At 39.9% G+C, this 27,855-nt stretch overlaps 1 protein-coding gene across 1 annotated transcript in view; it reads right to left on the bottom strand.

The window, feature by feature from the left end:
* Positions 1–1,481: 1,481 nt before the first annotated feature.
* Positions 1,482–27,855, bottom strand: part of PIAS1 (protein inhibitor of activated STAT 1) — a 64,789-nt gene continuing 38,415 nt past the window's right edge. Inside the window, exons 3-14 of the mRNA XM_068410119.1 lie at positions 24,826–24,910; positions 24,161–24,208; positions 22,174–22,264; positions 21,363–21,497; positions 18,488–18,593; positions 16,915–16,988; positions 11,673–11,833; positions 9,946–10,076; positions 9,455–9,632; positions 8,116–8,258; positions 7,042–7,079; positions 1,482–5,347 (exon numbers count right to left, since the gene is read on the bottom strand). Of these exons, the coding sequence (XP_068266220.1) occupies positions 5,312–5,347; positions 7,042–7,079; positions 8,116–8,258; positions 9,455–9,632; positions 9,946–10,076; positions 11,673–11,833; positions 16,915–16,988; positions 18,488–18,593; positions 21,363–21,497; positions 22,174–22,264; positions 24,161–24,208; positions 24,826–24,910 (1,226 nt within the window). The 3' untranslated portion in view covers positions 1,482–5,311. The remainder of the gene's footprint in view (positions 5,348–7,041; positions 7,080–8,115; positions 8,259–9,454; positions 9,633–9,945; positions 10,077–11,672; positions 11,834–16,914; positions 16,989–18,487; positions 18,594–21,362; positions 21,498–22,173; positions 22,265–24,160; positions 24,209–24,825; positions 24,911–27,855) is intronic.

The following is a 27,855-nucleotide window of genomic DNA, read 5'->3' as shown; positions in this document are numbered from 1 at the left end:
ACAGGGGCCATGAAAACCCTGCTTCTCTACAACAGGAAAATACCAGCCCATCTCTCATGACTTCAGACTGATTTAAACCAGTGTGACCCAGAACAATGGCTGTTGATCTTACTCCACCTCTATCTTGGCAGCCTTAGTAGGCTGTGCCTAGAGTAAACTTGGTTATAAACTGGAAAAATGAAGCATGAGCCAATCTTAACCCTTCCAAATCATTAACATTGTCTCTATAAGGGTAAGGTAGGGATTATTCTCACGGAATATTATTACATGGGGGTAAAAAAGCACAAAAGATTATACGACATGCTGAATCTACACAAGAAATGGAAGCAGATCCAGGACGTATCTTCCAGACAAGTGGCAGTTTTGTGCCCAGCCTCACCCCTGTGGTTCTCACAAGACAGCAGTCCCAGACTGGCCCAGTAAGCTCAGACTCTGATCCTGACACACCAAGATACTAACCAAAGGCCCTCAGAACAGCAAAGGGTCACACCTCAAGGGGAAATGAACTTTGCTCAACGTAAAACTGACAAACTACATCGTGCCTGTCTACCATATCCCTCAATTCTTGTATTGGCTCTTCCTTACGGAGAGAAAATAAAACAGAAAACCTTGTTTCTCTAAAAAATCAGAGTTACAAGCAGCTCAGCACTCAGACAACACTTCAGAAAAACAGCATACAGTGAAAACAGCGATAATATTCACTAGAAAAACCAAGAACAGGTTCCAACTAAGAGCAGAAGATAGAATTTCCCTCGTAACTCTCTTCCCACTGTTCACAGTTAATCTCAACGTTGGGACAAAATCCCGACCTACCTTGACACTGAGCCTTGGCCCACCGGTGCCTTTTGGAGGTCACCCACGGCGTGGAGTTCGCCTTCTGCCCGCCGGAGCTGCTCCAGACCTCTGCTCCAGAAGCACCAGCGACGGGGGCAAGCAAAACCCTCAGTGTGAGTGCAATTAGCTTATGAAACAAGGAGTTCATTCGGAAGCATTTGTTTCCAATATGCATCAATAGCCAAATTACAAATGATCCAACACACAGCTTAATTCTTCCCTATTGACCAGAACAGTTGATTAACAAATCCTTTCAGCTGCAGACAATATAAAAGCTTGTATGTCATGAGGACTGATCAGCTCAAAATCACTTTGGATTACTCCAGAACGCATCTGTATGGTAACAGGCGTTACTACCCTCTCTGGGTGGGTAAACATTACCCAAAGAAAGAGCCAGCAAAAAGCACCCGCGCTTCACACACACTCCCAGAACAAAGCAGCATTGTCAGAGCCTGGAGAGAGAAGTGTGAGACACTCCACGCCACAAAACACTCAGAAGCAAAGTATTCCTGTTCTAAAGGGACCTTTGCAACCCTGAGTTCACAGAAAACACCCTCCTCCCTCCCCTCCCCTTTTATTTTCCCCCAGGAAACACAACGTAACTGAATGCTTTTTATTACATCTAAAGATTTCTACATAAACAGGTAACATTCAATAGGTAAACCATTTTTTTTTTTCCAATGCATATAATAAATATTTTCACTTGGTACTTTTATACAAACTGACATTGGTCTACTATACATTTTTAAAAGCCATTTACTGGTTTGGCATGCCGTATGGAAACTAAGAGAAAGTTTTAAGGCAATGAATGACAGATTTAAATTCATGGAATTAATGGTAATTTTAATATTCTGCTTATATACATTTTTCCCTTTGTTAATTAAAACAATTAACAGCAGCACTTTCGGGGACCACCAGCAATTTTCCCTTGTTAGAAATCTAAGCTCTGTTAAAAAAAAAAAAAGAAAAAAAAGTTACACTGACAGAACAAAATCATTTCTATTTAAAATGTGCTTAAAATCCTGAAATGTTAAACTGCAACAAAGAATTAATCTTCAAAACGTTCTCCTCACAGTCCTTAGCTCCGCGTTGGGTCCGAGTCCACTGAAAATCTATCGGTCATCCCGTCCTTGAAAGGCGTGTTGAATCCTTGCCGTGGAGAGGAAGGGGATGCCTGGAGTTGCCGTCACGTCTATCCTTATGGAAGTGCTACCAAGCTGTTAACGCGTGGCGTAGGTTATAGTTTAGCCTGGTTTTCCTTCTTCTGAAGGATGCATCGGTAATGCCCTCAACGAGCAATTCAAAGCCACTTCCACCCTACACAGCTACGTACTCGTATCCGTGTGTCTGCGTGTACACGCGCGGAGCACTGTGTGAACACAGACACACGTACACGCTCCTCCAGTGGAAGAACTCAAGGACAAAGACCACTAGCCCAAGGTTCCCAGAAGCTCTCCAACCTGCAGCGAGCGGAGCAGCTCCCTGGGTTCCTTGGCTGCGTCTTTGGTAACATGCGAACTAACAGAGACTGAGTTTTGGAGTGATGTTTGCAGGGAATTCGTCGAGAACTCAGACTGAGACTTCTACCAAGCAATGTTAACTGTGGTCAGAGGCACAGAGAATTATCAACTATAAAGAACACCCTAGCATGAAACAGGAATAGTCACAAAGCAGACGGGGTTAACACCACAAAGGAGGACTTCAGAACATTTCTGTCCCTTCTTTGTAGAGCAATGAGGTTAAAAAATGACCACGGTGAACTGAACAGCCTTCCCCCCCTTCAGGGTGACTCGTGAGGAAATGGAAGACGTCATCAGCTGACCTCACTTTCCAAAAGCAAAGACAGGCATAAAGATGCCAGATTCTGCGTCACCACGCACTTGCCACGTTTAATTTTATATGTGAATTAACAAGATTTTAATACCAGCGTCAAAAGTGACATAAGATGCTCTTCAGGTCATCATTAACAACACAGTCAATGGAAACGTTGCCACAATCGTCGGTAAAACAGCCACAAGCTCTCCCCAACTCCTCTCAGGTGTTCCAGAAGCTGCGGACACGCACGCTCCCAGTTACACCGACAGCGGTCGTACTCCGGATTTACAAACGGTCTTACAGCAAAGCATATGCTCTGAAGTTACCAGGTTAGTATTCATGACTAAAATGTATGAGATATATTCCTAATGTAGGTTTAATCACTTCAAAATCAGACTGAGCTTAAAAAATAAGTATTTCCCATTTTCTATCCTTTTATTTATTTTTTTTTAACTGACATTTAATAAATTATAAAATTGGTGTATGGTGAAATATATATATCAGCCAGATATGTATGAAATACACATGCATGGGAAAAACTATTTAACTCACTTTTAACTCACACACACGGATCTATAAATACATATATACACACACATATACATATAAACACAAACATTTGTTTTCAAAATTCAAGTCAACTATTTAGTGGCAGAGGGATGCTGTAAAAACACTAAAAACGATTTTGATGCCACATAATGTGAACCTTTCAAATAACCATACGACTGATCATACAGCAATACCTAATGCTACTTGGAGTAAAGATTTTTTTTTTCTTTTTCCATTTTTTTTTCTTTTTTTTTTTCTTTTTTAATCAATGCAAGATTTTGAGACAACTTCATAGGCAAAAGGTGGCCCTTGTCAACGCTCAAAGCAACTAGCTGCAATCAACAGTTTTGGACATTAAAAAATCCGACACGAATCTGCTAATTTTAGTATTCCTTAAATCTCTTTTCCTGATAAACTTGTTACCTGCACTTTCAACCAGTTATAAAAATATTTTTCACACCAGAGGAAATATTTACTCTCTCTGACATGGACTTTGGGACACAAGAGAATCACTTCCTTCCCTCCCCCCTTCTCTTACTTTAAAGAATCTCCTGAAAAACTGCATTCCAGCTATTTACACATTTCACTCTTTAATAAGAACAGATCAGCTCAAATGACCCATCAATTCTAAAAAAAAAAAGATTTTCCTATCTCATGCACAACTTCCAAAAAAAAAAAAAAACCAAGAAAAAGAAACCAGGAAGTAAGTATGGCTCAAAGTTCTCCAAGTTCAACAGAAGTGTACTGAAAATCAGGGAAATCAAAATAATTACAAGGCCAAAAAGAGAAAACTGAATTTTGAAACCCACTACCCTAAGAGACTTCAATAGGTAGCAATAATCTGAGTGCATGGGCTACAGCGTGGGGCTTTTTCGTTGGGTTGGTTGTTGGTTTAAGAGACTCACATTGAACATTTAAGATGAATTTTGATGAATGTGAACTCAGAAGACAGCGTATCAAGACCATTATCAGCTGCACAAACCATGCAATAATGTGTAGGTATTTGTATTTTCTTCTTTTTTGTGTTGACAAGTTCACTTTTAAGCAGAAATTTGATCTACTGCAGCTAAAAGTAGGTTTCTCCAGACAGAACACGTAGGCCGCAATTCAACAGGCCGTTTATACACGCATGGCTAACTTTGAAGCACAAGCAGTTCCACAAATTTAAAACTGACACATGCTTAATATTTTGCTGATTAGGATCTTACGGTATTTTAAAAGGATTTCATAGTAAGTTCTTAGAAACAAAACCCTACAGTCCAATGTGTTAACGCTTTTATTTGGGGCTAGATTCTACAAAAAATTCTGTGTCTTGTCCCACATAAGCACAGTCGAGTAAATCCTCAGCCTGAGATTTTATCGAGTCTGGCCCTCAAGAATAATTGGTGCACTAATGAGCTTGCAACATGCTTGATTAAAGCATGGAATTAAAAAAAAATTGTCTCAATAGAGGGTCATGTAGAACCAGAAATGACAAAAAAAAAAACAAAACCAAAAAACCAAACCCACTCCTGAAAGGCTACGTCCTGCAAACAGAGGGGATGCTGTGGAACAGTTTGGGTAGGGTTTATTCTGCTTTAAGCATAATAAAATCTGTACTAAATATGGGAAGGGAGAATTAGATTCCACCACAGGTAAATGTCTCCAAGAGGAGAAAAAAACCCTCTCAAGTTTGAACTTTAAAAGTTCATCTCCTTTCCTGTTTATGGTACTGTGAAGAAAATAATGCCATTTGTGTCCAAACTATGGGGAAAAAAAAAAAAAAAGTAATTCACATGACAAATGCACAGGTGTAAAATCTTCAGCATCCATAAAAATGAACTGAAGCGCCTTGTTTTTCTTAATTTTTTTGTTTTGTTTTGTTTTTTTTTCTTATTTTTACCAGTGAGGCCATCTTAGGTTTATATACAAAAGTAAAACTGAAAATATACTTTTGTTCTCTGTACACATAAATTTTTTTCCCTAAAAAAGGAAAAAAACTTGTCTATGTTTCTAACATAAAGTAAAACCAAGCACAAAGATTTCCTCTGACGAGTTCATTCACTCCAAAAATCAGTCCAATGAAATAATGTCTGGTATGATACCAAAGATAGACGCCGTGTCCGTGCTGCTCCTACTTGCAACTGGATGACCATGATTCTCTCGCAGGCTGTTGGAGGAAACAAGACTGCTGTTACTGCCACTATTGCTACCATTTGTGGCTGGCAGAGAACTGCTTCCTCCTGCATTTAGCTGATCGAGAAACATCTGAGATGAAGTGTATGGGAAAAAACGAGAGTGTAAGAGTTCTTGATCATCTGACGCGGAAACGGCCGCAGCTGCCGCGGCAAGAAGGGATGTGTTGTAATGCTGGGGGGGGAAAAACAACATTTGCACGTTACATTTCAGACACCAGAGTTTTGATTCAGACCAGCACAAAAGAAGGCATTTGTAAGCTAAAGCTCTGACAGCTCCTGGATTTCACACCAGCTCGTCTACTCAACCTTGCTGTAAGGTAAGTGGACCGATGCAGTGAACTTTTACCTCTGCAGCCCCTGATTTCTGAAGCCAAAAGAAATTGGAAATACTAGTATTAGTAAGAGCAAACACTAGAAAGGCAAGAGTATCACAAGACACCCAAACCAGTAAGAAACGGTAAGAAGCAGCACTCTTTTACCTCTTCAAAAATTCCTTCGTGGGAAAATTCCCCAAAATTCAAAGAAACATTTTGCTCCGCTCAAAAGTCACAGACCAACCAGAGCTGGTGAAACTATGTGCTAATCACTGCTGGTGGAGGAAAGCATACTTGTGTGAAAAATGCATTTAGAAATAGCACGCTTAGTCCCATTAGATGGCAGCAAGGGCTGCCTCACGTTATACTCTGATGGTTAGCTGCTGAGAGGCAAGAACTCCAGCTATCAAGAATCAGATTTCAAATACAATCTCTCCGTAGAGTAATTTTGCTCTTGATATTTCTTTCCACTATGATGAAACATCCACGCAGGCTACTCAGCCTCGTTCCCTGAAATTTATGCACTGGTATAATTATGCCATATCAGTGCAGCATCACGCTTCCACACTACTTGTTTCAGAGTAATTCTCATATCTATGTTTTACTCAGTATCAAGATAGCTTTTCTGAAACCAAATTCTACAGCGCAGGCTCTGGTCTTGATTATGTATGAAAGTATCCCTCTACATTAGTGCAATTCTCCTACTTGAGACTGCAGAACAGACATGAAGGCACAAAGGGCAGGGGAACCACCCCAGCCCCCTTCTTTTCTTGGAGGCACAAGAGGAAAAGCGATCAAGTGGGAGGACTTGCCAACCCACACTCCTTTTGAGCTCCTGATTAGCTTCCAAAACTGGAGGAGCCAGCACCAACCTAGCCCATTTCAGTAAGCACTTCCAGAAAGGTGGCAAACATGGTATGAGCAGGCACACAGCCTCAGACAAAACAGAGAGCTGCCCCTGACTCTTCGAATTGGGTAAAGGACTGTCAGGAGTCCCAGCGGTGGGGCCCAGCACTGTCAGATGGCCAAAGTCAGACCTCAGGTCTGAAAAAGTAAGGAGGTGGCTGGTGGACCTTCAGCCACGGCCGAGGGTCATTCCACAATACCACAGTGGCTGACTGAGCTTAACCCTTGGAAACTGAAGTGTTTATCTTTTGTTATGCCTTATCCTACACCAGTATTTAGACGATGCTTATGTTTGGTCACAGTCTCTATGTGGGTAAAATAAAGCTGCAGCCTGCCTGCACTTACACCACATCATACACCCACTCCTTCCTCGCCTACACATCCATGCCAGCAAGTCCTTCTCAGAAAAGAGAATATGCCATACAACTTGATTTTCCTTGACTCACCTGATTGTCTCCTGACAGGAAAGGGAAGAAATCTAAACCTGTGAAGAGCCAAAGAAAAAAATTAAGCTTCTCAAAACAAACAAGCACCTCCCCATATTCCCACCATTTATTTGAAATAAAACCAGCGTAATACTGATGACACTTCAGGTTCTCTTCACTGCTGGAGCTTGCAAAACATCAACCCTTTAAAACCTTAAGATATTAACCTACTTTTTTTTAAAGACCATCTCATCCTCTGTGAATGCAAAATTCACAGAGGACATTCATATTTGTGAATACAAAATTCACAGAGGAAACTGTTGGAAAGCAGCGTAGGGGAAAGGGACCTGGGGGTCCTAGTGGACAGCAGGATGACCATGAGCCAGCAATGGGCCCTTGTGGCCAAGAAGGCCCATGGCGTGTTAGAAGGGGTGTGGTTAAGTAGGTCAAGAGAGGTTCTCCTCCCCCTCTACTCTGCCCTGGTGAGGCCGCATCTGGAATATTGTGTCCAGTTCTGGGCCCCTCAGTTCAAGAAGGACAGGGAACTGCTAGAGAGAGTCCAGCGCAGAGCCACGAAGATGATGAAGGGGGTGGAACATCTCCCTTATGAGGAGAGGCTGAGGGAGCTGGGTCTCTTTAGCTTAGAGAAGAGGAGACTGAGGGGTGACCTCATTAATGTTTATCATGAGGATGGAGCCAGGCTCTTCTCAGTGACATCCATGGACAGGACAAGAGGCAATGGGTGCAAGCTGGAACACAGGAGGTTCCACATAAATATGAGGAAAAACTTCTTTACAGTGAGGGCAACTGAACACTGGCACAGGCTGCCCAGAGAGGGTGTGGAGTCTCCTTCTCTGGAGACATTCAAAACCTGCCTGGACACGTTCCTGTGTGACATGATCTAGGTAATCCTGCTCTGGCAGGGGATTGGACTAGATGATCTTTCGAGGCCCCTTCCAATCCCTAACATTCTGTGATTCTGTGATTCTGTAATATTTTGCACTACTGGATTGTCAGATGACTGCATGTTTAAGTCTTTTAGAATAGTTGTTATTGCTTGGAGAGCTGTGCTTACAGCTACAGTCAGAAGCTCACCTTGCAAGTCATAAGGCATAGGTGTCATATGGAATGGGTGCCTGTAGTCTTGGATAAGTGATGTATTGATGTAGCTGGTGTCAACAGCAGGAAGGCTTGGTGTTCTTGACACAGGAGATGCTTGATGGGGTAAATTTAAAATGCTGGAAGAAACAATGGCTTGTTACAAGCGTAAAATATAGTCTTGGCTTTCATGCTAAAAGAACAGCATTTGAAGATTCCTATTGCTGTCCCATGCCAGGTATGCCTGTTTTCAAATTTAACACAAAGCCAACCTCTCAATACACGTTCTGAACTTTGTGACAGGCGCGCAACAACACCCCTACTAAATTTCAAAGCTTCACTAGGAAGCATCAAGATGCTGCAGCACCTCAATGAGTCTTGTAGGGATTGGAAAGGGATGAGGGGGAGGAACGAGACATGAGCATCACGTGCTCCCCAAGCTTTCTTCTCACAATGACATTTTATCAGAAAAGTTAATTCAGTCCAAGCCAGACTGCAGCCCAAACAGCTGACATCTAGCAGAATTAAAAGCAAAGGAAAGCTCAGTCTCAAACAGCAGGAACTGATGACTCTCACTATAAACAGTGCTGGGATCCCTGCTGTAAATACATTACAAATACTCCTAAGCCAGGACAGGACAATCCTGAAGGTGTATTGAACCCCCCAAAAAGGTACAAATCTGCATAACAGCACAACAGATATGCCCCACGAGGTAATTAGCACTGGAAGACAGCCAAGAAGGTTTTGAAGAGTTTTAAGTGATCACCAAGTCATTTATATTATGTAATAGTAATCAGTGCAACAACAGGATCCCTTCGGTTTCACCTCAGTTTTCATCCCTACATGTTTATGTAAATAGGGTGCAATTAACAGCCTGGCTACTTAGGTGTAATCAGGTTATTCTGGCACTCTTTATTACTACGCTACCGGCAGTAACCACCAGCAAAACCCACACACTCCCATACCACACCCATGTTTCTCATTGCTCTCTCTCTCTCTCTGTATGTGCTGCTTTTGTATTTCTCTGTGGAAAAAAAAACATTTCCAGATTTGCAAAAAACATACTTCTGAGCCACAACCTTTTGCACCATTTTATACTCATTTTCACAAATGCACTGAAAAACTGCATCATATCACACACTTAACAACTCAAAGTTGTTACTCCAATCTTCTCAAGCCTGAGAAGTGACCTGAGATCAAATCCATTTGCTATAAGCTACTAAATCAGGATATAATCCAAATACAGAACTTTCTAGACACAAATTCCTTTGAAATTTTTTATTGCTCTCCATTGTGAGTATGTACTCTCTGCATTGGCTGTATATTTTATTCTCACCCCTTATTATTTAACGGTGATGCTGGAGATATGGAAGGACAGCTTCTCTTTGCAGATGGTTCCTCCTCCTCTTCATCTGATGAGCTATCAATGGTTAAATCAATCACTTCTACTTTCTTATTTTTATTTGACTGTTGGTGAGAAGACACCTGATGTTCCAAGGAAGAGCTTATGCATCCTATACAAAGTAAGTCAACATTGTAAGCTGTAGATTACAACACTCCAATCATCATAACATCCCAGCTTATCATATGCCCTCATAAATAAAGCTTACAACTTAGAATAAAAGACAACAAAATTGCGTAACATTGATAACTTAAAAGTACCATCAGCCCCAAACAGGTACTACTGAAGTAATCTTTCTCACAAATGATCATTAAAAGCTACAGACATACATGCAAAAATGAGCATCTTGAAAAGTTAAAGGAACATCAGTACTTAACAGTTCAACAGTGCAACATTCAGCCCATACATCCCAAAACATGACTTACCATCAACTCCGTTGTAAGACGCAGTTACCTCCTGCACTTCCTTCTTCGATCTCATAGGAGCCCATGATCCATCCTCCTTAAACTGAATTTCATCACAGTCTGTACAATACTTCAGGATTTCCATGAACAACCTGTCAATCAAAACCATTTAATATCAGTCCTCAAAAAGAGCTTAACTCCCCTTTTTCTCCAACACCTTTATTAGTCAGTGTAAGTTTGAATTAATGTTTAAAAAGAGCCAAAAGCTTTCATTGTTCCACCCTTCTCTCATCTGCTTCCTTGATAAAAAGGAGTCATTGAAAAATTTAAAATATTATCTAAAAAAAAAAATCTGCACATTCACTTAAAAGAACTCCAGGAGTAGAATCCTGCAGAGCTCATGACACAGAACTCTCCATTCCCCAAAATGATGTGAACTAACATTAAAAAAAAATAAGCTCTTGCTTACCCATATTTATCTTTGACAATATTTAACTGAGGATGCCCATATCTTGAAGGAGTCCATACAGCTGAGTATTTAAGGACTAGTATTTCCTGAAACCTCTTTTTAGCTTTTAAGCAAAAACTTCCTAACAAAAGCTCAGCATGGGAATCTAAACTTGCAGCCTCTTCTCCTGGCTGCATCTCCTAAAACTTTTAGGATCCTGGCACCACATCACTCCCAGTGGGAATTCCAGCTTTTGACCAAGACTATTCATGTGGTTCTGCGTAGGAAAGAGCTTTAACTAGTGAGAAAGTTCACTTTTTTCCCAGATTGAAACATTTTCTAGAAATAACCTTCTCCCTGGGATGCTACAACTGTATTGCCTAATCTCCAACGTCCACACCTGGCAACACAAGAAGAAATAAGGACAATACGTTGCTGTAATTATTACACCACTCTTAGTCTTTTCTGTTTTAGGCTGAAACCTAGAACAAGGAACCCCACAGCTCTTTGATCCAAAGCAGAGGGCTTGTAAATCTGGAGGTCATGAATCCAAAGCAGCTTGTGCAAGCCTGGAGTGTCTCCACAAGAGTGTTTTGCAAGGCCTTTAAGGTGATCCTTTGAGCATAATCTCTTATGCTTGGCAGGGAACTCTACTTGTCCTCCTCCTTTATCACACTTTGGAAAGAAGGTTCCTATCTAAGGAATTAAAATGCAAACCCAGGAATACATACTTGGCATTTCTTCATGGAGACCAATATTAGCTTTTTTTTTTTTTTTAATGTTTTGCAGGTAAGCAGTACCAGGGAATCCATCTCTAGGTTGCTTCCTATATATAGCAACTCCCCAAGTGTGAAATTGTACATGCATTTGGTGGGGGGTGGCAGTATTTATTTGATCTAACACACAGGTCTGCTGTCAACGATGCCAGATTTGTACAGTTGCTCCATTAAAAAAAAAAAGGACGTGTGCTGTTTTCACCTAGGGATCCAACACTATGGAATACTAAAAAAACAACTGCTTTTGGCAGGATAACTCAAAATTTACCTCGGATTGGAAGCAATATCTTTCGTTATTATTAACTTTAACAGTTTGATGACCACAATTCTTCCAGAATACTGAATGAAGAGGCAGCCAGGTTAGTAGTTCTTCACCAACAGCAGGGAAATTAAACGACATGGTAACTTAGAACAGGTCATAGCCAGACAACCACGATTTCAAGAGCACTGTATTCTGTACAGCACAAAACCAGTAAGCAGGAAGGGTAAGGTACATCCTTCATTTTGATTCAAGTTTTACCTACCCATCAATAATGAGATGTTCATAGGGAGCTTTCTTGTCACAGACAGGGCAAACCCAAGTTGGTTTCTTCTCATTCATTTGAATATACAGAGTGGCGTCAAAACACTGCAGGTGTGAACAAGTCAGGGCCCTACATGGTATAGTTAGCCGCATTTTACCAAGCTTTAAGAGAAAAAAAAACAAGATTACATCACCTCGGTATTAAATTAACAAACAGGGCTTTTCTGTCTGAAAAGAGACAAGAGACAGTTGAGTTTTACTCCAGAAAGAGCTCTCACAAATCCGAGTTTTGATTAAAATACATGCCACATACACCAATCCCTCCTTCCTCATGTGTAGGTTTGATTATCACCTAAGAGAAAAAGTTACTAAAAATCACATTTGTAACCACATTTGATCAAGGAAACTGAAGACTACACCCTTCCATATTCCTGTGACAAAATAGAGTCCACTGAGCACCTCCTCCTGCTGTGATAAACACCTCTATGCACACAGTTGTGAGCTAACCTGAAATGTCACTGCCTTTTTCTGGTGTAAAATACAAATATCTGACTACCCCACAATACCATTGCACTTTTTCAACACTACAAAGGGTCTGCAAATGTTAAGGGAAGATGAGGCAGGAAAAAAACGAGTTCTAAAGTACACTTTCAGATGCAAACCATCCTTTCCTTCAAGTTTGTAGAAAGGCCAGGACAGCAAGGCCAGCACAAAGCTTCTACAAGTTTAATACAAAAAGCACAGCCCAGTGCTTAAGCTGAGCAGGTAACACAGGAGTGCTGTGCACAGGGAGTGTTTAGGCTAAATCATGCAACACGAAAAATTTTAGTTTGGATTAGATAAATTCAGACCATAAAACATTGACATATTAAGTTGTGGCCACCCCTTCCCTGGCAGTGTTCAAGGCCAGGTTGGATGGGGCTGGGAGCAACCTGGTCTGGTGGAAGGTGTCCCCAAGGGCAGGGGGTTGGAACTAGATGATCTTTAAGGTCCCTTCCAACCCAAACCATTCTACGATTCTATGATTACATTGAATGCAAAATTGATTAGACAGTGAAAGGCATTTCATATTAATCTGAAAGAAAAAAAGTTTTCTCTCCTCAAAAAAACCCACGCAGTTGTTTTCTAGCAAAGTGCTTATGCTGCAGTTTAGGAGAGGCTTTAACTGACCACACTAAAGGTAAAAAGTAGGAATGTCTAAACAAGACTTTTTCTTTATTAAGAACTATTTATACTGAGTATTTTGAAGTTATATAGATTTGACTAAAATACCCACGATGACTTCATTTGAAAACCTTCAGCCAACTCTAGCAGTGGATAGTAGGAGGAACTGTTTTTAGTACGGCTCAAGCAAGCATCATGGTCATGCATACTGATTCTGAGCAATACAAGATGGGTGCCACAGGATGGCACTCAATCTCAGAATATCAAAACTAAAAACAATATCAAGAACAAAGGCTCTACTCACAGTCCACTACTTCCTCCATGATGCCTTTTTTTTTTGGCGTCCCCCGTAAGCAGAAATCCCTCCACCCCATTCCCAGCAAATTCAGCTAGACTGCAGGATCTTGCTTATTTTTCTTCCCTCTGGCTCTCAGTCACTGTCACAAAACTCGGCACCAGATGGGAGGGGAGCAGAGAACTCCCTGGGGAGTCTGCAGTAATGGTGGAGGAGAGCTCAGACAGCGGGAGGTGCTGCATGTGCCATGTGTTTGGCACCCCCTCCCCCAAAATCCATGACCAAGCACATTATTTCTATCACATAATCAACCCCCAACAAAGCAAGGCCCCCTGATCCATGTCTGTTATGAATTCTTATCTCCCAGATGGTAGGTCAATGGCTCATTTGTCTTTTGGGCACAATAAGAGTCTCCCAGCTTAGCGAGGATCAAGAGTAAGGGTACCGGAGATAAAACCTGAATGCTTCTATGTGATGCAAAATAAAAATATGGAAGGTCGAAGACACATGCTGCAGGAAGAACATAAATACCTGTCTCCTGAGTAAAAAAAAGATTTGAACCAGAAACATTTTCACAAGCTTTTGATATAAAAACTGTAGCTCTAATTTCTACGCAGCGGTCGGATTTAACCGAAGCCATATGCATGCAGATAGAATCAGCGTACTCCGTTAACAAGTTGATGTCTCCTTTCCCATTTTTGGCACTGAACCTCCTGGATCAGCTCTGCCACACTGCCCAAGCTGTGTCAGAACTGACAAAAGACAAGGTCACAGAAGAAGGGATGCATCCCAACTTTTGAAAAACTCTGTTTCCCAACACTGTTACTGTTTTGATTCCTGCCTGCCGGCAGCCAAAGAAACACCGCATTAATTTCTTTTACAAGCACACAAAACATTGTTATCTTTTCATGCTAAAAAATGCACCCAAACCAGGAGTTAAGGATTTGTAAACAAAGCTGCAAAACCTACAGTAAAATGCTACATTTGGAATTTTTGTTCGGTTAAAGAGCTGGTCCAGCTGCAGAGCCTGTGGATTTATTTATTTTTATTTCAAGTGAAAAAAAAAAAGAACATGAATTCAAGTGTCTTCCTGAAATACAGACTCAGTCCAGCCCATTTGCTTGCTGTATCTTGGATAGATTGAGCCAATAGTTAAGGACAGCTTTTTCTCCGTGCTCCGCGGTCTCCGAGGGAGAGCAGGCCTCTGTGCTAAAAAAAGCTCAGCAGCAATCCAAAACAAATTCAGAGGAAGCTGCCTCAATCTGCACTTCTTCTGAGGGCAAAACAGAGATTATAAAGTCTAAACCTTTATATTCCATTTATTTTATTGAATTTTATTTTATTTTATTGAAGTATACACACAAGAGAATCACCCCTGTAACGAGATGGGAGAAGAGCACCCTCACATTAACTAAGCATCATTCTTTCATTTTTGGTTCTGCTGCTGGAGACCAAAGCAGCAGTTTCAATGTGTACTTTCAAAGCATAAACTGTCTTACACAAGCATTAGAAAGTAAGCACAAAATATTTACAAAAAAAATTCTCCGTGAGCCAAATGCTTACAAATCAGCAAGTAAAAATATGGAGGCTATAATAAAATTACACTCAGACCCGAGGATGGTCTGAATCATGTTAATAACCTTTCTATTCATAGGACAGGTTGAAAGGTGCAGTCTCTGTCTCAACGAGCTTCTGCAATGATGGATTATTCCAAGAGCTACAGTGAAATCAGACAGCACTGAATGAGGGACATACTGGAAAAAAAGCCAAGTATGTCTGTTTTGTAGACATTATTAAAAAGACACAGAGACAAATACGCTCAAAATAATCCACTATAGACTTTGTTTTGTCTGTCTATCAGAAGAGAAGCAAATTTCAAAGAGAAATACTGACAAAGGTAGGGCTTCTGAAGAGCTACATCCTAATGTCTGATTGCTCTTTTGTTTTTACCTCTGGCAGAACTCTGAGAAAGCAAAACAGAATTTGACATCTTTAAGTATTAGTAAACTTGCAGTCCTAAAAGCAATATTATAGAGGATATTCCTGCTCTAATACTAACTCATCTGAATCGCAGTCATCAAGAGAAAAAATGCACCTAAGAGCACTGCAGAACTTTTATCAGTAATGGAAGCAATCAGGACAAACAGAAGTGTGTCAGAAAACTCCCACGGAATGATCTATAAAGCAACACAACTGCCTGAAGTGGCAGTTTTGACAAATCGAGTACGACTGAAGTAAAAATCTGTAATTCCAGAAGATGCATGAAGATTAATTTAAGATAACAAATTAATACATAGGCACTTCTAAACTCTTACAGCCATTTAATTCCTACTAACGGATTAGTATTTTTGTCTGTCTTGGAAACTAATTTTAAGTGGTAAGAATATTGTGCCTAAAGAACGACAAAAAACCCCATCAGGGCTATTGTTGTGCTTTCTAGAATAACAAAGTACTAACAGCACAACAAAAATTCAACAGCTCAGCAAAACAGGCTGCCAGGTGTGGACCTGAAACGCTTCAGCATTCCAAATCTGCAGCAATTTCGATGTGACACACAAGTTCCCAGGTTTATAAGCTCACAGGTTATTAGGTTCTAAGTTTACAGATCAGGATTTTATTTTGCAAATGCAATCCCTACATCTTTCTTACAGATGAGTTTTACCTTCCTCATGAATGTGTTATTATTTAGTTAGCATCTATGTTGATATGGAGGAAGTCTTAAGATTAAAGATCATGAAAATACCACATTTAAATATTTACAATAACCTAATACACACATTCAAAGTAACCACAATGTCAATTGTGCTTTTTACGAGGCAGTTATATATCCAAAAGTTTATCTTTACACTGGTAGAGTTTAAGAACATATTTAATAACCTAAGAAATAAGTTTCAATTTTGCAAGAATAAAGTCAGTTTTCTTCTTTAGATTTCAAAACTGAAAACTTCATGTCACGCTTGAGCAGATTGAGTCAAACCAGGAAACAGCTGTATCCTTAATCTTGAAAACAGGTTAAAAAGTTATACTGCAATAAAGACACTGTGTCAATCAATACAGACAGCAAATATTCTGAAGGTGCATGTACCTGAAACAAGAGCACTAAGTCCCAAAGATTAAAAAAAGCGCAGATAATATTAATACAATGCAGTTTACCAATGATAACATAAACCCAGGTATAAACTACTGCTTATCTCTGCATTTACTTGGTTCAAAAACAATTAGTAGGTCAAGATACAGTATGTCTCTGCCACTTCGTATTCACTGGAACTGTATTCTCCCACTTAAATTTGGAACAAATTTTCTTTGAACAACCTCTAGGACACTGCTTCGTTTTTTATCTGAGGCTATTAAATACTCAAAGTGTATACATGCATATAAACAACTTCAGGTAAAAGATGTTCAATTCTTTGACTGCAGACACTGGCTGAAGAGCTATTTTTAAGTCAGATTTACCTACCTTAACCACTGGCAGTGGTTTTATCACAATCAGAGACCAAACTACATGCTTAGATGATCTAGTGACAAATTTAAATGAACACTTACATATAATTTTGAACAGTGTTTTCAAGTTAATGGGATACTCATTTTCTCAGGGATATATCACACACTCAAGCACAGTGACAGATAACTTCAGCAATGGATCCTATCCCCACAAAGTTAACACACAGGTAAACACAAGCTAACTTCTACCAAATACATGTCCCAAAACAGCCACATTTTGATCAGAATCAGTTTTGAGGGAATAAAAAAAAAAAAAAAAAAAGAAAACAAAAAAACAACTTACTGGACAAAGAAGAGAAACTCTTAAGCTTGTTGTTGCTATTTCACTGTCTGGATCAGCGGTCAGTTTCTCTTTAACTGTTATTTCAAAGAAGAAAAGGTTTATTTTTAGTTGATTTAAAACACAAATTGGGTGATAGAGAAATAAAACAAGACAAACTGTGTGCTAAACTTCCAGTTTGCTAAATCTATTGGAAGCAAGCAGCAGTGACTATGGTTTCACTCACACAATAAACATGTAACCTAAGCAGTCTTTACTCTCTAGAAAGATCATAAGCAACAAGATTTAAGAAAGCAAAAATCAGGAAAAGCTCCTCTTAAACCAAGATGCCTAGGAAATGTATTTATATACAGACACCTCTTTTGATATAGAAGCAATTTTGCAATTGACAGATATTTAAAATCTACTGACAAGATGAGCCACGTTGACTTGTGTTAACTTCAAGCACATTAAAAAATGTGTTAGTAACTCTCACATGGACAAGCCCCACTGTAAACTTCTGAAATACTCATCAAGCAATCCTGTGATTTAAAATTGACAAGCAGATTGAGAAATAGGAAATCAGAAGTACTATGACAAAATGTGAGTTTTAAATAACCGCAGTGAAGTATTAGCAGTACAGAAGTCTTTCATCTCTACCCATCCTCTACTTCTCCTTGTAAGGACTGGTTTATAAGCAGTCATTGGTTAAATGAACAAGGCAGATCCACGTCCTTTCTGCTCTATGAACCAGACCTACACCCTTATTCTCACCTTGTATACACAGAGCAGTAGCCACCTGGAAACTCTCTAGCTTTTTGTGCATTTAAATCATCATCCTGCATTAGCACAAGCTAATGCCCAGAACTATATACCACTGGCTTTGTAGCATTTACTGGTGGACTAATTTCCTCCCTTTTGGAGAAGGTCCTGCCTGTGCTGTGTACAATACACATTATCTGAGCATTAAAGAGTATGACCATCAGCTGCCAGGTGTTGGTATTTTCACCCTCTCCCTGAAAAAGAAACATGCAGCAGTTTTTGCTTGCATTTTTATTACATAAGCTTATACCAACATGTCGTTGTCAGAGAAAACAACAAAGCAGCAAACCTCACACTTAAATTTGGAAGGGGGTTGCGAGGAATATTGTGCTAGACAGGCTCTCTCCAGGAGCCCACTCCACAGTACTGTGCCAAAGGAACAAAAACTGTGTTGACGGAGACTTTCCTCCAGTGTGTCAGCATCAAGGTTCAGTATCAGGCATTTAGTTCAGCTTGCCTGAGGTACTGAATTACCAGTTAACTATATAAATACAGTTGTTCTATTCTGAAGAAACAAAGCCAGTATGGCTGAACTGAAAGAGATTCTCTTGCATTTTTCCCTTCCCAGTGTCAACAGGGTTCCTGGACTGGCTCCTAGTACAAACAAAGGCCTCTGAGTCTTTGAATTGGAACTGAATACAAAGAACACCACTATCAGATTCTCAAACCCCAGAGAATTGTAGGAAGTCCAAACCTCAGTTAGTACAGTCCTATTTCAAATCTCCTTTTACAAAAGCTATTTTTCCTCTTTAAACAAGCAGTACATCAGACATACTTAGTGCTCTAGAATGATCGGGGTTCCGTATTCCTTTCGCTCGCAACCTCTGCAGTAACACCGTAGAGGACAGCTGCTTTACAAGATAGACTGCCATGGAGTAGTTCTAGAAAACAGAACAAAAGAGCAAAGTAAAAACTGCTTTAATCAAAAGACAGCTTGTATTTTACACAATGCTTATGCAATTTGTTATGTGATTACAGGGCACTGTGTTTCTAAAGCAGTTACAAGGCTTTAAGACAGCAAAGTTTTCAGGCTAGGGAAAACCCACCGTGCTTCAGAAAGTTCACAGGGCTGCAGTTTTAGAGATGCAACAAAAGTGACTTCACGCTTCCCTGAGATTAGATTTAGCTGCAAACAGAGCCATTAAAACAGCATTTGGGGCACTTCTGGAAGTTTTACATCTAACTCGGGACATGCAATCTACAGCTCATTTAAGAAGGGTAATTTTACATCAATAATGTTAGGTACTGCAGTTGTGTCAATAGATTTAAGGGAAGCTGTCAGGTCAAATGTAATCAATTTTTTTTTTTTTTAATAAAAGCTAATTTTGTTTCCAAAATAGGAAAAATGAGCAGTGATGCCTCTTCAAAAGCAATACATAAAAAGATGCATCATCTGCAGTATTTCCTATTCAGTCTGCCAGCACTGTTCTACTTTCTTTTTCTTATCTTCCTGCACTTACTGTCGATAAAATGCTAACTCCACTGCCAAAGCTTAACATAAGTAAGGCAGTTAAAGAGTTTAAGAGTTCAGTGGGGCCAAAATGTACTCTAGTGAATCCAGCTGGAGCAGGCAAGAAGTCACCACTCCCAGATTTCTGAAGCTCTCCTTTTTCTTGTAAGCTACTAACAACAGCAGGTAACAACTGTCTTTCTAACAATGTGATATTGTACTAAGCGTTCAGCAGCAACACCCCTCTCTTCCCCTTGGAAAGGATAAAATTTGTGTTCTCCCATTAGTGTATATCAATTGCTTTTTGATATAAATAGCATTTGCTAAACCTGTAGCCACACTCACACGCTTCATATTGAAAAACTTACATCTTCCCCTAGCAACTCCCATGTATGTTTCCACTAACAGAACAAAAAAATTTCCATACAACTGTGACATCTACCATTATTTAGGAGGCCACCAGAATCCGAAGATGGGATTTCAGTAATATATCTTACCATAAAATTACACAAACTGAAATAGCATCAGAAACACCACATTGTAAATATTTTATTCTTACAACGAATGCTTCTCACATCGTTAAAAACCACTACTGCTTTAACTTGTTTGTTTAATGCCTCAATTAGTATAGAAGTTAGAAAAATGGTAATTAACATTGTAAAATTATTTACCGACAGCTTGAATCTACAAAGCTAGGAACTTGCCCAAGGCATCTGGTACAGAAGGCTCTTGAAACAGATTGTGTAAAAAGCACAATTATGACTTCAGGAAAGGTAGAGTACACCAGTTAAGACACGCAACTGACTCTTCAGGGAGGGGGAGGAGGGGAATTCAAACTTTGTACCACACAGGCACATCCAAATATAAAATAATTCCTCACATTTAACTGTCAATGTATCAAATACTCACATTAAGATGCGTTACATCTTATGAGTAGCCAAGTTCTGACCAGCATCTAGTTCTCATGAAATACACTAAGAATTTGCCACTCTCTTCAGTTTTGTATTGTAAACTAGAAGGTAGCCAACACGCTTTTCATAACTGAAATATTATGAAGCCTGAGAAACCAGCTAGTTCACAAGAGACATTTCTTTTCCCTAAATCCTCAGCACTATATTCAGAGTAATAACCAGGATTCATCAACCTGCGTGCAGGCACTTCTGCAATGTAAACCAAAACACGTTCATTTTTAAATTCTTATTTCTGATACCTGCCGTTCTCATTAGATAAAAGAAGGTTTTAAAAAAAAAAATCATTCAGCCATCATTTATTCTATAATCTGAATGGAGACTTTTACGCTCCACAAGAAATTCATCATGAAACACCACCGTGATGTTTTATAACTGGCTATTGTGCATGATTGGGCTGTAAGCATTTTTCCACGCTGGTTCAGGAATCCTGGGCTTTGCGCACTGACAAATTCTTGGACAAGGTTTCATCTCAGGACTTCTGAAAACAAGATGGTTGCAGTGGCAAAGCCACCGTTTTTCAAGTACACGTTGACTCTGTAGTGCATATCCAGCAGGTTTTTTTGCCATCAGTGAAAGCAGCGTACGAATTCATGGACTAATTTATTGAAGTAACTTTTTGCAGCATGTTCCAGATTTAAATAGTCCAGTGGATCATCAGCGATTTTATAATACCAATTGTAAAATTCTCCCCACAGACACAAAAAAGTTATGAAAACGTGACTTTTTAAATATTAAGGATAGCAGTTGTGAGAACAGAAATGTAAAAAAGGCAAATGAAATCCCCTGGGCCCCACTGAGTAAATGCTTTGTGTCCACATTTACACGGCTATGAAAGACCACTCTGTACTGAAGGTCACATGCTAGTTACAAGTTGAAGCCAAGATAAGGTTTGTCAAGTCCCTAAAATCAGGAAGAGCTTAAAGTCTGAAGTTAAGACAAATAAACAAGCAAAAAAAAAAGTTTTACAGGATGTCTTCATCGTATTATCTGGGCCCTCAACGAGTCACAAAGCTAGGTGGGTGGAGGGTGAAGAGGGAGAGATCACACCAAAAAATCTGAGGGCATAAAGCCTAGCATAAAGCAATACAATCAAAAGAAGGAACAGTCTACTGCTAAACCATGAAGTATTTTCTGCACCATTAAACTTGCTTATCTTTCACATCTTTCAAACAGATGCCAGAGCAGAAGCTAACAAGCTTGAGACAGCATTATGTACCAAGGTTACTTACTCTTCCAATCTCTGCAGTCCATGAAACAACGATTGTGTTTGGTACCGTCGTAGATAACCTGACGAGTGAGGTAATGTTGATTGGTCGGCTAGGTCGCTTTGGTTCAACACCATTTTTGGTTGGTGGAAGATAGCCCTAGAAAGCAAAGTATTTTTTCCTCTCAGCACAAAAAAAAAAAATAAATACTACTTTTACCTTCTTCCCCTCTCACCACAACCCTGTCCCAATAAAAGCCGTGTCTCACCTGAACCAGGCTCCCTCTTCAAGTTAAAGATATATAGAGATATATCTCTGTATCTCAGACAATAAAGTATCAGGTGTTTTACAAGCCCTTTCTCCTTACACAGAGCCTTGCACTTTCCAAACCCCAACCCTACCCACTGGAATATTAAAAGGCACCTCTGTCATCTCTCCTTTCTCAGTACTGCTATTCAACCTGCCTGGCCAACGCTGCCCAGTCTAATCCTGTGCGCTGCCCCAGCACTATAAAATGGCATTTTTCTCATTAGTCCTGTTGGTCAGCAATGGTTTATTCCCTGAACAACCTCCAAAACAGAGTTCAATTTCAGCCAGATTTTTGTCAAACATAAGAATTTACTGTCACTTTTTTTGAAAATTAATCTTCTGGATCTACTGGCTGGTCTCCTGAGAAACTATTTACTTAACTATCTTTTCCATTCATCTATCCATCTTCATTCAAACGCTCCAAAATGTGAAAACAAAGGTTAGGATAAATTCTCAGGCTAATTTCTGACAGACAGTTCCTAATAATGCTATCCAATTATGCATAACAAAATAACATCTTACTTACTGGAAGGCTGCATGGTTTCCCATTTACTTTCACACACAGATTGGGTGGGAAGTGATCTTCTTGTGGACAACTGGTTTCTGATAAACAAAACCTAAAAGCAAAGAGCTTCCATCATCTTTCACTTCTAAAGTGATTTAAAGATCACCTCCTTCTAGAAGGAATTTTTTTTTCCACTGAGTTATGAAAGCATAACAAATAGTGCTAAACACAGTCCTAAAATTAGCTGTACAGATCATTAAGAAAGCCCCCCAAAAGTACAGGTTTGGATCAAGACGGCTGTAGGTTCCTCCTCAGATTTCCTGAATTCCTCAGATTGACTCTGACTCGTTCAGAAATGCACGTTCCTGTTACAAAAGACAGATAATCCGAATTTCTTTCCTACCATTTCTCCAGCCTGACCTCTTCATACAAGAACAGGGTTTCACAAAGGACAAAACATACAGGCTCTTCAACTGTCCCTCCTCCAACTTCAATAAACCAGCCAGCTGTTTAGCCACAGCATCACACACTCTCTTCATGCCTATGTCAAGCCTATTACTTAAGCTCAGTTAGTTTTATTTATTTACTGAAGTTCAGACAGGCTTATTTGCTGCTGGAACCAAAATAAGACAACACCCTTCCTTGTCCTACAGAATGTGTAGGCCAAGATCACGGACAATAAGCATTCAAAGGACCAGAAAGAGCCTCTCAACTCCACTGGATTTCTTCCAGGGAACCTGCCCCATCCACCCAAATTTACCATCCCATCAGGGCATAGCTGTTCAATGCAGCTGAGTCTAACAGGCTGCTGCTCTCAGAAAGGGGGACCTACCTTCTGTCCCCATTTTCCCTCATGCTCTCCTTGTTCCTTTGCCCATCTGACCCCACACCAAGCCAACACAACCTGCTGATGAGCAGAAGGTATCCTAACAAGACCCAAAAGCAATCGCTTTGTGTACGGTGAGTTAGCAGCTCATGATGCAGACATGACCAGGGGGATGAAAGGCAAGACAGCCACCTTTACAGTAGCAAGCTCTGAAGTCAGCTCTGCTCACAGCCCTCTGCAGAAATACAGGGATACAGAATCACAGAATCATCCAGGTTGGAAGAGACCTCAGGGATCATCGAGTCCTACTGTTGCCCTGACACCACCCTGTCAACTAGACCATACGTACAACTTACAACACATTTGTCAAAACCTCTAAAATATCTGGTCATTCCTGATGTCTTGCCTCCCACTGTCTAAAGAAAAGTAGACCTTGGGTTGCCATGCCCAGGAAATACCGTGTTTGACATCTCTGCTAGGAAAAATAACCCTCCCTGCATGTAGATTTTGAAGGCGCAGGCACCTGGAATCTGACAGATGTGGAGTTAAAAAAAGCAGCACATGCAGAATCTAAAATAACGAACTGAAGAAAATCAGCTGGCTACAGCTAGGTACAGGCAGTCTTCTGACATGCCAGACATCAGGCCTGCAGCAACTTCAGGAAAGCTGCATATCACAGAATCAACCAGGTTGGAAGAGCCCTCTGGGATCATCAAGTCCAACCATTGTGCCTTGACACCACCATGGCAACTAGACCAGGGCACTAAGTGCCATGTCCAGTCTTTTCTTAAACCCCTCCAGAGATGGTGACTCCACCACCTCCCTGGGCAGCTCCTTCCAATGGCTAATGACCCTTGCTGAGAAGAAATGCTTCCTAATGGCCAACCTGAACCTCCCCTGGCGAAGTTTGAGGCTGTGTCCTCTTGTCCTACCACTAGTTGCCTGGGAGAAGAGGCTGTCTCCCACTTTACTACAACCTCCCTTCAGGAGGTTATATGTCCTTCATATAACAAGGACAAGTAGTTAAGGCTGCCCTTTTCAAAGCAGCCAACAGCAAGCTTTTCTCAAGAAAACACTAGGATGAGATTCTTCTCCATAAAGGAAAGTCCCACCTGCTGGGGAGCATATATCTGACATATTTTAAAAAACACAGCATCAAGAACAGGCGATACAAACACATACCTTAGCTGGACCTGTACTGTGAAGTCACATTTGGTCCCAGAAATATCCCTAGAAACAACAGAACACAAGTTAAAACACTGTTTACACAAGAAGTTCATCAATATTTTCTCAGGATTTGCTGTAAGTTCAATGCATGTAAACCACACTTGCCAGTATATACAATGTGCACCACACTCTCCTTCTTCTGGTCGGCCAAACCACCACTCTCAAGACACACTAAAAGGTACACTCTTTATCTTTCAAGGTAAATAAATCAATTACATTCTCATCTGACCTCTACCATTCCCTTTTTTTTGTACACTATAAAGGAAATTCTGATGGGTCACTATGAAGTACCACCTTTATATAGTGAATAAACAGAACTCGACAAAGGATCTGAGTGATGGCGAGAAAGGGCTGCAGGAAAGGGAGGTGTGTATTTGTACAGCGCTTAGTACAAGAGAAGCCTGCCCAGTACTCCCTGGACAGTGGTGGTATTTAATTCTCTCTTCCTCACCCCTTTCCTCTCCATCAGCTTACACAAAAAGGAGAAAAGAATTCCCCAGAAGAGTATTCTCTGAGGCACTACCCAGTCTTTAAGATAACATTTCAAAAGGAAACATAGGGTAAACTAGTTTCTTTTTAAAATTTATTTAAATACATTATTACTGATCAAACTCACTCACATTGAGCTGCTGATCTGCTGCACTTGTTGTGGCGTCAGTGCAAATGCAAAGCAGGTTTCTCGAAATCGCTGACTATTATCTGATGCTAGAAGAAAACAAGAGATCATCACTTTAAAAGCAGCAGATTATAGAGAATAATTAACAGAACTATCTCCTTTCATTAAAGTGTCTGCATATATGCACACACATTTTTATAGCAAGCCCAATAGTACGACACACATCTGTTTCTGTAAACAATTTTAGAGCCAACAAGAAAGTTGCCATTTAATCCCTCCTGTAAATAGAAATACAATAAACAAACTTTATATGCATATAAAGTGTACATTAAAAAGGTGACACTGATAACAGCAAAGCTGAGACAAAGCAGCTTAAGACTATCAGTCATGGTAACGTGAAATTTCTTTGATATTAAACGAAATTTCTTTGATATTAAATAAAAAAACTCTTAGGAATTCTCATCAATCACTTTTTTATTTCCTTTAATGCACAAGATCATGGATTAGCTGGTAAAAGTACACAGAGTGACTGAGAAGTACAACACATGCAACTTCTCGTGGTTCAGTGAGATATTTAATGGAGTTAAATGCACCAGGTACATAATATGCAGACAACTCATGAGACACACAATATGAAATGTGGTTTTCAAGTCCTTCAGCTCTGTGCCATAGTGCTCCACAACCAAACAAACAGCACTGAAGAACTAAGGCACCTGCTGAAAAATCAAAGAAGTGTTAAACATCTCCAAGATAGTGCTTATACCTAAAACACATCCCCTCACCAGGGCTGCAGGCACCACTGCAGCACAGAACCACACACGATGGCAATGAAAGTAGCTTTTTAAAAAAATAAAATTCAATTTAAAAAAAAAGAGAAGCATCTCCCCAGAGAACTGTTCAACACGCTCATCAACACCTGCATTGAAGTGGAAGCTGTAAGAAGCTTGCGATTCAATTTCGTTATTCTTAATAATTTTATAAGGTTATGAATAACTATATTGTGTATTTAACACTCGATAAACTTATCATTTTTTGTTTTACTATAATACACTTCCTGACTCATCCTTGAGTGACAGATGAGTGAATATTTCAGGGTGAGACTTCAGATATTTTGTTAAAAACAGCATGTGGTAGGTTGGAACCAACAATAGAACAGACATTGACTTAGTATAAATACTAACAGCAGCAATCTCACAAAATTACTTTTCTCTCTTTCTTGTATGACAACGCTACAAGATCTGTACATTTTATCACGTTATATGCAACAGCCACATGCAGTTCATTATCAGTTGCTCCAAAGCTAGATGGGCAAGAACAGGTAATACATACCAAACAGCAACTTTTGTGAAAATACCAGCAATAGTAAAGCTTTTTAAAAGCATTAAGTTACATAAAGAACTTTTTCTATTTTTATATGCATATATTTCCTTTTTTTTTCCAATAATATGTTCTACTGTAACGTCCAAAAGCACCATCTGGGCTAGGGTGCAGCATGCAGCCTCAAGTCAATGTCTAGTTAGACTGTCATGCCTACAGTATCCAACATCTAGTTTTATTTTAATACATTTTTAATTACATTTCTTCAAATGAGAAACACACAGGGCTTAAGATGATGGCCACTCATGTTATTGCTGTAAGAATTAGCAGGAAATAGAAACACAATGTATACAATTAACAAAGAAAATCCGTTATAATGTTTGGTCTTCAATATAATTTTATACCTATTTTTAGTTATAAATGGAAAGATCAGAATTATATACTGTAATCAACAGAAGATGAATTAGCAAAGTTAAATAATGCACTGCAGACCAGAGAGCTGAATGAATTCAAGTTATTATTTCATATTTTTCAATGGTTAAAGGCGGTCTTCATCTGTTGGTTTTATTTTCCTCCCATGTATTATTTGCTTTACCCTAGAAACGATCAGTTCTGGCTTTATCAGAGAAGTTCTGGAAGGTCTTTGCGAACATTTGCTGTGAACTCCAGCACCTTTAATTGAAGAACAAGGCTGCTGAACATTTAAGTAAAGCTACCTTCATTTAAAACTTAATTATCCAAGGAAGTTAAACAGCAATTATCTAAAGAAAAAGTCTAACCTCAAATTTCCCAAGCAATCTTTTTCCCTTTCAGCTGCTCATCTTTTCGCTTGTTTTGGTCTTGCAGCATCCCCAATTGAAAGATAAGAATCAAGCACATAATATGGATTTTTGCAAGCGTTGGAAAGAAGGAAGGAGCAAAATAACTGTTAGCAAAACAGCAAAGGTCCCAAAACTCCATCCTTTTCCTCTGTCCGTTACTGGTTGGTATCAACACAAGACTTATTTTTGCTAAAGAGTGACATGTGATCTTGAAAAGTGGGTTTCTAACTTCTGTATTCAGTTTCATCATGCTCAGTGGCCAAATTAAAGCATTAGACATTAAAATGGCAGAAAATGAACACGTACATTCTTCAGTGCTGACATGGAATCTTTCATAACTCCAGTTTTCTTCACAAGCTGTAGTTCTACGACATTTACAGGACAGTAAAGAGCCTCTGCTTGAATAAAAATTTTTGACAACAGAAATAGCCACTTCCAACTCATAACTGTTAAAATTACCGCAGAAACCTGAGCATCACGAGCAACTGCGTTGTGAACATTACAGTTAACGAACCTACTCCTAACTAGAATCCGCCTAAGACACTGGCCCAGGTTGCCCAGAGCAGCTGTGGCTGCCCCCTCCCTGGCAGTGCTCAAGGCCAGGTTGGATGGGGCTGGGAGCAACCTGGGCTGGTGGAAGGTGTCCCTGCCCGTGGCAGGGGGGTGGGACTGGATGGGCTTTAAGGTCCTCCCAACCCAAACCATTCTATGATTCTATAAAAGGATAAAGGCAAGGAGGAAGGCTTTGGGGTTGAGGGGAGGCTGGTTGGGTGGTTTTAACACTGTCAGTTCAGACTAAGAACAAAAAGGCCTCCAACATTTCTTCTTACGCTGTCTATGAACTTCCTACGCGCTCATCTTAATAACTGTAAGCAAAAGTCCATGAGCTGATAGAT

Source organism: Nyctibius grandis, chromosome 11 (assembly GCF_013368605.1).
Source record: "Nyctibius grandis isolate bNycGra1 chromosome 11, bNycGra1.pri, whole genome shotgun sequence".
NCBI lineage: Eukaryota > Metazoa > Chordata > Aves > Nyctibiiformes > Nyctibiidae > Nyctibius > Nyctibius grandis.
The sequence above is the reverse complement of the archived record's forward strand: the minus strand, read 5'-3'. Positions and strand labels throughout refer to the sequence as shown.